Source organism: Vigna radiata, chromosome 7, assembly GCF_000741045.1.
Source record: "Vigna radiata var. radiata cultivar VC1973A chromosome 7, Vradiata_ver6, whole genome shotgun sequence".
Lineage (NCBI taxonomy): Eukaryota > Viridiplantae > Streptophyta > Magnoliopsida > Fabales > Fabaceae > Vigna > Vigna radiata.
In genome coordinates, this window is record NC_028357.1 from 36,198,983 (window position 1) to 36,210,368 (window position 11,386).

At 31.1% G+C, this 11,386-nt stretch overlaps 1 protein-coding gene across 1 annotated transcript; it reads right to left on the minus strand.

Moving 5' to 3' along the window:
• Positions 1 to 7,452: 7,452 nt before the first annotated feature.
• Positions 7,453 to 9,202, minus strand: LOC106767224 (transcription factor MYB102). The gene is made up of 3 exons (XM_014652066.2): positions 8,884 to 9,202; positions 8,618 to 8,747; positions 7,453 to 8,521 (listed from the first exon to the last, which is right to left on the minus strand). The coding sequence occupies exons 1-3, from the start codon at positions 9,014 to 9,016 to the stop codon at positions 7,693 to 7,695; spliced, it is 1,092 nt and encodes a 363-aa protein (XP_014507552.1). The 5' UTR covers positions 9,017 to 9,202; the 3' UTR covers positions 7,453 to 7,692.
• Positions 9,203 to 11,386: the final 2,184 nt, after the last annotated feature.

Genomic DNA, 11,386 nt, shown 5'->3' on the forward strand with positions numbered 1-11,386 from the left:
TTATAGGTTATAATTAAAGAATGAAAATGTAAAAAAGATTGTAATAATATTGTTATTGAATGTTGGTTGATGCATACCTTAGTATACAAAATTTTAAATTTATATTTTGTTTGTATATATGGGTGAATTTGCATTGAAGAAATTATTTTTTTAATTGTGTAATTTATTTAAAGAATCGAAATGCCAAATTGAAGCATGAAAGGGAGCATATTCTTGAATTGGAATCTCAGTTGTCTAAAAATTATGATGAGTTGAATAGTTTGTTTTTGTAAAGTGGTGATGAATTACTATCACTTTCAGTCCTATTATGAACCCTAGAGGAGTGTTCCTATGTGTTGATGCTGGCTAGCCGTTTTGTCTGAAGTATTCCAACAGGAAAAAGGCACTAAATTATGATTGATGCCACCATTCTTTCTTTCTTTCTCTCTGTAATATGACTTTAGTATGAATGATCATCTTATCCACCCAGACCATGATTAAGTGCGTATTAGGTGGACCTTTGACCATTGAAATTTGGTGTTTGATCTCTTTTGAGTTTTTGAGTTTGTTTTCAACCTGATGGTGGGTTAATTATTCGTAAAAACTACAACAAGTCTTTTACTTTGGACTTTGGATCTCTGCAAATTGAGTTAGAATATTTTTAAGCATATTGTTTGAATTTTTCTCCTCGATGTTAGTGAGTGTGAGTCTGTCAATGATTTTAGTATAATATATATACAATACTTTTCTATGCAAATTAATGTCTGCAGTGTCTTTCTTTGAAATATCAGTTGACATTCAAAATAATTGAAACTCAAACAATCAAGCTTTCCCGCGGACGAATTCCCCCATTTCTGACTTTCTACACATCAAAATAGAGAAATAAAAACATGACAAATTCAAGTTGTATAAAGGTATACTCACTCCGAAAGCTTAGGTTTTGGCTTTTATACAAATTTTGAACTTTTAATGGAGTGTTATCCAAATCTAACCACACTAGTTATTATAATTTGAGGTGGGTAAAAACATTTTGGGAAAGTTGGTGTTGAAATTTTCAATTGTCCGGTCATTTAAGGAGTGAGAAAATATAACATTAATGAGTCTTGAACTTAACTTAATAAAGGATGACATTACTATTTATCTAAAATTTTAAAACAATAAGTTAATAAGTCATTATCTTTATATAATATTCTTCTAGTGTGAGAGGATGGTCAACAGTCAGGTGTGAGACACACGAGAGTCGGCCGAGGTCAGGAAAGTCCAGTTGTAGGGTTGAGTAGAGAAAGAGTATTGAAGGCAACGTTAAAAGGTAATTAATACCATTAAGTGACGAATATTATATAAAAGGAAATCGGAGATACGATATTTACAAGCAGTTAATGTTAATTGTTGGGCTTGATACCTATAAATATAGACTTAACAACCGGATAACTTACTTTTGGTCTGATCATATTCACTCTGATCTTCTTCTGACTTAGCTAACTTAAGCATCGGAGTATTTTCCTGAAGGTCACCACTGTTCGGCATTTCAGGAGAAAACTTTGGCACGCATGTTGGACGATTGGGAGATCGGAGGAAGTTTGGAGAGTTCAGTCTCGGATTCCATAACCGAAACAATTCTAATTTTATATTTCTATTTAAGGTAGGACTTATCATATTTGAAATTTTAACAACTAGATCAATTTATAATATATAAGTGGATGTAAACTTTGTTTTCTAAATCAATTTTATAAGATTGAGGTAGTCTTAAAGTTCACTTTTTAAGATTAAATATCAAGAAAACTTTTTTTTTAAGAAAACAGCTGAAGATGTCATCTGAAAACAGCTTAAGTAAAGAAAAGAAAACTTGAAGTGGTAATTAGAAGAGAAGAGAAGGAAGTAACATGGGAAGAAGTTCAACAAAGACATAAACCCACTTTTGAGTTTGTTTTGTGAAGCAGCTTTTTCTTTGGACGGTCGAGAAAGAAAGCGATATAAGGTCACGTAAATTTCACAAACCCTCTTCTTTCTCTGCTTCATCATTTCTATTTGGTCGGTGGGTGGTCACCACAACCATATGCCCTTGTCTTACGTAAATTATTATACAAATTCTATTGTATTAAATATTTATTTTTTATTAATCACACATTTTATCATTTAAACCTTACATTTTACTTATTTTAGTTTTAAAAAATAAATATAAATGAATTTAATATTCTAGAAAAACATACATAGCGAGAATGAAATTTTAAGATTTTAAATTATATAAGAATATTATTTATTTTAAAACGTGCAATTCTGTCATAATTTTATGTTTAAAAAACACTTCAGAAAAAATAATGAAAAAAAAAATTCAAATTACATTAGATTTTGACTATTAAATTACATTAGATTGTGAAATGTTATACCGTTTGGCAATAGTATTGGAATGTAGTAATATTTCCTCTGTTTAATGAGTAATGTGGTTTGCTTTTGGGACAAGTTGAGAAATCCGAAATGCCATAGTTGAAGTTTCCATGATGAATAGAAGGTATGTAAAAGCTTGTACACGCAAAAATGACGAAGAGCTTACATACAGAGGCTTGGTGACCTGCGGAATCGGTAACCCAGCCCAACCACAATGAGAACCTTCTAATCCTTTTGGTGACTCCTTGCAATTTAATGCTAACCATATATCTTCTAAATATGTGGCTCAACGTATGTTTGACCAAAATATGTTCCATTATGAGATATTAATATATTGGTATGTATAAGCTCTTCTTCTACGCTTAGTTAGATTTAAAACTGTTTCTATAAAATGTTATAAAATATAATCCTTTTCTTATTTCACAAAAAATATAATAAATAAAAAGAAGAAATAAAATTGAAAATATGGCATAAATGAAAGTTTAAAACTAAATTCTTTTAATAGTCTTCGTTTGAAGGAAAAAGATCGAGAGAGAAGAAGATGCTGAGTTCCAGAGACAAGTTAAATAAAGTTGGTCTTAGCTAGATATTTGCACATTATTTCAGCTACGAATTTCTAGTGAATGGAGTAAAAGGTTAGAAAAGGGTAGGCAACGATAGATGATAATGTTAGAATTTTTTAAATTTAGTTTTCAAATAAAATATAAAAATTATATTTCATTTGATTAAATTCTAATTTGTCATAAAATTTGAACTAACTAATGTTAGTTTGATTTGTGTAATTTATATTACTATAAAAGTTGTAAAATATTTTTTTATAAAAAATTATTAAATATTTTATAATAGAAAATTGTAAAATAGGTATATATCTTGTGAAATCTTTTCTATTTCTATAAAACTCATTAGATATGGTGACGTATAGTTTGACATTTCGCACATCTTAAAATACATTTATCATTTATCAAACTTATGAATTGATTTATATGATTATTATATGTATAATCTAAATTTTATTGTATACAGATAAATAAATTATATAATCTTATAAGTAAAAATTATATTCTATAAAATCAGTTATAATGTTTTGATAACAGCAATATAATTTTATACTATAAAATAATAATTAGAACATAAATTTATATATGTTTGTATAACTAAAGACCAAACTCCTAAAAGATCTAGCACCATCAAGCCGATTAGGTTGATCATCAAGTCAATCGGGCTTACCAGGTCGATTACCAGATCAACCATTGAGTCGACTATCTAGGTTGTTCATTCGAACAGTATGTCCGAATAACACAACTAATCGGGCACAACATGGTTAAATTATCAGTTATAATGACTCATTAAATCTTTAAGGCAGATTAAGATGTTATTGGGTTATCATTAGGTCGGCAAAATGTAAAGACCCATCACAACTATTATAAATAAAGGTCTCGGGTATGAATTTGCACATCATGCACACAATATGCACTTAGCTATCCGAATGGTAACCTACTGACTTAAGTATCAGAATGTCTTTTGCAAGTACTCTCCCACATGTTCTGGATGAGTGGAACAAAATGTAGTCGAGCTTCCAAACAACTCAAAAAGTCTCCTCAATATAGCACATCTGGTCTGCTACAGTGTTCAGTCAGCCTCCTACACATATTTCCCTGTTTGTTATAGTACTAGGTCGGCCTCTTGTACGTCTTGTTCAATCTGCTATAGTGCTCAGTCATCCTCCTGCACGTCTTGTCCAGTCTTCTACAATACTCCTCAATCATCTCCAACCTCGAATTCGGCCTAAGACCTTATACCCGTGAAACACTCAATAGAGAAAGACTCAATAGCGATATTTATTAATGGTAAGAATTCGTTAGTAATTACTAACAAATGTTTTCTAATACATTTGAGATCGTCAATAATTATTAACAAATTTTGCAATCAATTGTTAAAATTTATTAATGATAATTTTATTAATGGATTTTTTATCAGAAATTCGTGAATAAAGTGAAATTATTGACAAAATCTTTTTATTATGGATAGATTTTATTTGTTTATAATACACACTTTTTCTTAGTAATTTTTTTATATTTTTTTTTTTACTTGCATATATAGATTTTATATATGACTTTATACATCAAGATAATTAGAAGTATGTTAGGATTTTGCTAACATGGATTTTTTTGTTGATATTATGAATATGAAAAACTAAAGTTAGCTTAATTTGGACAGTAATTTGGATAGGGTAGTTCGGTTGTTGACCTTTAGAATGTTTGATAAGTAACCGTGTATTTGAAGTTGTTATAATTAGATACCTTATGGATGCTATACTAAATATTGATTTTTTTAAAACTTGTTAAATATGTCAGAATTTGTGGAATTTTTTAGAGGATTTGAGATGATGTAAACAAATTTATTTTCGATATTTTTGTATTTATATCTAAGAGAAAAAAAAAATAGGGTTAATCAGGTATTTGACTTACAAGTGATTTTCTCTTCTTTTGATTAAGATTTTTAATTCAAGCGAGATTCTTGATGACACATTAGTGTTTTTGTGTACTGTTTCTCACTCAAGATTTTATTATTTGTGTGACATATACTTATTATAAGTTGCTGTTGGCAATGTTTGATATATAAAAACGTGATTGTTGTGCTTAGAAATAGTTAAAATCTTTGAATGGTATAGTAATGGAATTGTTTTAAGGGTAATTTTCTGAATAGATATAATTTTGAACAGCGTTGTGTGACATAAACGTGTTATAGGTTGATAGTCAAAAGAGAGGAAAAATGTTGGAAAAATGAGATGCAGGGTCGGTCCTGTTGAAGTAGAACACGCAGACCAGCCAAACATATGTCGCCACTACTTCTTGTTTACTTAAGTTGTCCTGTTTCCAGTTTATTATTTCCATGAAACACATGACAGCCAAATAAAATATAAACGTGCATTTTATTATATTCTTTAATTAAATACCTATTTTCAACGAACAATTTTCTTGCAAATCGAAAGATTGAATGTATACATTCTTACTTAAATGAATAGATTATATTTTATTTAAAAATAAAAAAGGACGACGTAGGTGAGAGTGGATAATAAGAGTGTCCGGTTGCTCAAGGTACCAAACCGGTTCCTTTCCGTATTATTGAGCCCACGTGTCCCACTGCTGACGCAATTAATAGTATCGCGTATGTTCCCATTCAAGTCTAACCTTTCTAAAAAAAACAATAGAAAAAACAGCACAAGATGCATGCCATGATTTTCAATGAAAAAGCAATTGATGCTTGTGTGGTGGGCCACGTACGCCAAGTGTTTCCGTCAAAACCCCCATACGAAATCATACTTTATCACTGCTTTATTCGTTGTCACTACGTGAGAAGACAGCTACCTCTTACACGTGTCATCAACAGCTGTCCACCTCTCTCCTCTTCCGCCGTCTCTCTCCGCTGGCTTCGCCACCGTATTCAATCTATCAAACCCCAGACCTTCCTTCAAATCCGCCTAATCTCCCTTCACAATATATGTTTTTCAAATTTATAATTATATATTACTTTTTTCATCTAAAGTTCAAATGTAAAAACTAACAAATACGGTAGTTTTTCTTCGTCTTAACTGTCATTGTCATTGTCATTTCCATTTATCTCTTTCACATTACATGAGTATAAATTATTGAAAATTGGATTGAAAATAATCATAATTTTAACAAAAAGAAATTATATTAATTTCTGTACTATATGACTATTTAGTCAATCCAAGATGGAACGGTTTATACAAAAACATTAAGACAACCACTTAAGAGATTGATCAGTGTAGGGATGACAAAAAAATCCATATCCGTGGGTATCCGTGGATTAAGCCTGTTGTGGATAGTTGGTACCCACGAGTAATAGGTACCCGTAGGTAGCGGGTAGCGGTTTTTTAATACTCACTTCTTATCGGGTCAGGTTCGGGTTTTACATTATCCATATCCGCGGATACCCGTTACCCGCTTAGAAGTTAAAATTACATATTTGTTCTTAGTTTTCTTTGCATAAGTACCTTTAACTTAAAATCTAAAACATTTCAATTTTTTTTTAATTTAATTTGGATTATTTCATTTAAAAACTTATAAAATATTTTTTTTAAATATTCGCGGGTTGAAAACGGGTATCCAACGAGTACTCGCGGGTTTTAAAATATCCGCGGGTATTTTTTAAACGGGTACTCGACGGATAGCGAATCGGGTGGCGGGTACGTTTTTATCTGACGAGTCGGGTTGCAGGTAAGCATTATCCGTGCCCGATCTGACTCGTTGTCATCCCTAATTGAGTGGTTGTATCATACAAATAGAAAGATCACCTTTAAACATGACTAATGAAATCTATATATACATATTTGAAAAAAAAAAAAGATAAATAATTGTATTTATTACACATTAATTGATAAACTAATCGAACAATTTTAACTTAGAGAACAAATAGTGACAAATACGAGCCTTAAGACAGAACTTAAAAACGTATAACCGTAACCATGTAACCAAAACAATTTGAATCTTAAAAAGTACAAATAAATAAATCGAAAAAAAAATAATCTTTTAATTAGAAAAGAAATGAGAAATTTTAATTATTTGATTTTTTCCACAATCATCTGATATAAATTAACCAACACCTTCACAATTTCGTAATAAATACAAAGAAATTATCCGTTAGTAAGTATCAACGAATAAACATTTTTTATAAATATGATTATAGACAAATTTTATATTGTTAATAAATTTTACTATCAATTAAATTGATAGATTTTTTTTATAGTTGATAATTTATTAAAAATGTCAATTCATCGATGATTTATACCAATAAATTTTGACCTTCAAATCATTTTAATTTTTTATAGTGTTATTTCAACTTAATCAATCATTTAGTGTTAAAAAATGTAAACATAAATATTAAAAAAAATGCTGTATATATAATACCTTATTTGACTTGAAAAAGATTGATTACGTGTTGCTTTCTTTTTACTGGCATATTCAGTGCATTGTTTATATAATCCGATTAATAGAAGCTAATATTAGGAAGAAAACGGAAATGTACAGTAACATATCAATAATAGAAACTTTAAACAATAAATAATTGGGAGAGGATAAGGATCTTTTTATTTACTGCTACTTCCTAACACATCGAAAGCCTCAAAGAAGAAAGTCAACTATCAATACTATTAAAAACATAGAAAATGTTACATGTATCAACACAATCCCTCGTTGCAATTATCTAGCAAGCCCAGATAAATCAATGCTAGAAGGAATTAACGAATCATTCGGTTGATTCACTTTTGTTTGACATGATTGTTTCATTCTGTGAATTCAATAACATTTATATGAACTCATTCACACCCAACATGTCTGGGCTTTCAATTAATCTCATCAAGTTGCTGCTGACATAGCTTTCTATCTCATCCTCAGTGCTGCTACTTCCATTGACGTACGTCGAGTTCGAATTTAACGGCGTGGGGCTTGACGAAGGCGTTGAGATAACTGAAGCAAAGCTGAAATTCTGATTGCTGTTATAGGTTGAGGATTCAGAAGGGTCCATAAGATTTGCGTCATAATCAGAGCCATGGTAGTTATAGCTTGGTAATTGAGCAACATAGCTAGTATCGATTCCGTTGCATTGTAATTCACTTGGTTGAGAATGTTGTTGGAAGGAGGAGTCATGGAAAACAGAAGGGTACGGGTTCATATTGCATTCAAGAAACTGTTCTTGAGCGAAAGGCATTGACAAGGAAGAACAAGGGGGATTCATTGTATCGTCTTGTGTTTTACATGGTTTTTGAGAAAACTCCTGAGTCTGTACGAGGTGTGGGATTTGGTTAATTTGTGGATCACAGAGCAAGTTGTATTCACAATTTTGTGGACAGGTGTTGAGGTTTTCACGATGCTGAGAAGAAAAGAGCGATGAAGCAAGCTTTAAAAGTTCAGGGTTCACCATTGTCTGTGTGCCAAGGAGTCTTTGGATGTTCATGTGTGTTGGAGCATAAAGGGATGAACTTAGGATGGAAGAGAGGTCCAAAAGATCAAGCCTTGGCCTATGCGTCACAGGGTCAATTCCCATCCTCAGAAGCCTTTTTCTAATGTGGGTATTCCAGTAATTCTTGATTTCATTGTCTGTTCTTCCAGGCAAACGAGAAGCAATAGCCGACCACCTACACACAATCCAAATATACCAAGTTATTACAAAACCCTTCTTTCATCAGTTTAATGAATAACAACATTTGACTCATGCTGAGCAAGAGACTTACTTGTTTCCAAGAATGCTATGTAGTTGTATTATGGCCTCTTCCTCTTCAAAAGTGAATCGACCACGCTTTATATCTGGTCGGAGATAGTTTGTCCATCGGAGTCGACAACTCTTGCCACACCTCTGCAACCCTATTCAGCAAAGAAGAAAAAAAAAAGCAAAAGCAATTTATTTTAGCTCAAGTACAAAGTGTACAACAAAAGGCAAAACGTACTTTTTCGTGCGTGTGCGTAATAATGTTAATTTTTGTTACAAAAGACGACATACCAGCATTCTTAGGAAGTACTCTCCAATTGCCGTAGCCATGTTTCTGAATGTAATCAACGAGTTTCTGGTCTTCTTCTGTTGTCCATGGTCCTTTCTTGAGGCCATTTTTGTCACAACAAGGTGACCTACCCATTAGTAATGCTTTTGAAGTTGGCGTGATGAAGATGAAGAGATGTGAGAAAATAGAGAAAGAGTTTATTGAGAGGAACGTACTTGGGTGTTGTATAAATAGCAATTAAGGAGAAGAAGGGTAAGAAAAAGGGGAAGTCAATTGGATTTGGTGCCGGCCTCTGTTATCTCTTCTGCTACGTGTCTTCTTTTTGTATGCTTTATTAAATTTTCCTTACGTGCTTGCTGTTTATTTCTGTATCTTGCATTGCAAATCACAAGTTTACTGAAAAATAAAAATAAAAATAACATCTTTACTTTTCTGCACACGTTGAAATTTGATGTTGTTTTCATATGTGCGCTTCCTATTCGTACATTTCTGATTTACTTCTAACATTATCGAGGAGTCAAACCATCGTTTTCCGGAAACTGTGACGCTTAGCTTTCTAGATTCATATTAGCTGTAAATCAACACATAGCAGGCCACGTAACCCCCAACAACACATGTCTTTCTTTCCGATTCCATCTTGCAGAGGAAATCTTCTTATTTACACTTAATTATGTAAAAGTAATTCTCGAATGTATAATTACATATATGTGATTAATCTTAAAATACCATTAACTTGTTCATTAATGCTGTAGGGAATCTAGTCTGTTATCAACAAGGTCTTGTGTTTGATATATGATGGACAGGAAGAAATGACTTAATAGATCCAAAATATATCTTTTAGAAATGAAGAAGTTAAGTTTTATGAAAGTTATTTTGTTTTATATTTTATTAATTATAGAAGCCAAATTTATTCTTATATTTTTTTTAAGATGTGGAAATATTTATACCAAAAGTCAATTCACCCAAAAGCAGTTGGGTTTTAAACGCATCAATAAATATGATTCATTTTTTTTATTTTACATTTCAAGTGATTTTTTAAATTTAATCGTTTTTCTTTAAATTTAACAACTTTTTTGAATTAAATAAATAAATATCATATATAAAATAAATAAAAATTACCTATAATCAAATTGTAAAAATTATTTATATTTTCATAAGCCAGCATTGACGTTGGTTAAAACAGAAGTAGTGTTGGTTGAGAAATGCATGGCAACGTGCATGCGTGTGTCGGATGGAAATGCTCGAAGTCGACGTACAAATTGAGATGTTGCATTATTATCTCTTTTACACATTACTTATTAAAGATTAGAGTAACAGAAAAAAGGTAAAAAAAATTGCATAAATTATTATGTAGATTAAAAGAAAATGCCTTAAAACATGTTTTTCTCGTCCATTTTGTCTTGTCGATCACCGCCCCTTATAGAGATGTGAGTGTGTTTCAGGCGTAGTCAAAGTTGGGGTTGTCTTTGTGTTTGACTGAAACTTAAATAACACGTTTTTATTTATTTTCTGAGTTCCCAGTCTGAACTGGAACACAAGGAGAAGGAATAGGAAGAGCATCCGACAACCCTCACCTTTTTCACCACCAGATCAATCATTTAAGAACTCATGCTTTTCTTTTCTCAATATTTTATAACAATAATATAATTCAAAACTCCCTACAAAATGTAAAAACATACTTTAATAATTAATTGCACATGTTTTCTTTTATTTTCATACTTAATATTTCACAGAATATTTTTAAAATAAAATAACTAGATGTAATTAGTTAACATATTAAAATGATTTAATTAATTATATTTATGACTAGAAGTATATATATTATGAAGTATTAACCGTGTAGATATTATATATTTAATATTTTAATTTGATAAGAGGTCATATTAAGAATATTAATTTTTTTTAAAAAGTAATCAATACAGTTACATAAAGGATTATGATCCACGTCTATAAGCACGTCACCGTCCATCATGGTATTGTGGAAGATGATTCAGTCGTCGTCCATCATATCATCCAAGATCCTGATTTAGAAAACTGGATTGAAATAATGAATAAGGAGTAAGTCCTTCTAAGATAGTAAGGTTTGAGAACTTACCCTTAGAGGTGTCAATTTAACCCATGACCCCAGGGCCAGCCCCAACCCACTATTGAAAAAGCCCTATTTTAAGAAGCCCCTTAAGTAGGGGGCCAGAAAAAAGCCCCAACCCCCAACACCCCCTCTCAAGTGGGTTAGGGTCAGGGTTAAAGTGAGTTTAGCCCCACTCCAAAACTTTAATTAAATTTTAGGCTTAGTCCAAAACTTCAAAATAAATTTTAGAACTAATATAATTTATATATACATAATCTTTTGTAATTTTACTCTCTCTCTAAATTATACAATTTTTATTTTAATTATTTTACGTATAATTATTTTTTTTACTTCTCATGAATTTAAACAGGAAAGACTCAATATTCAATATTAAAGGTATGAGAATTAAAAAAATTAAAATATTATGGATAATAATC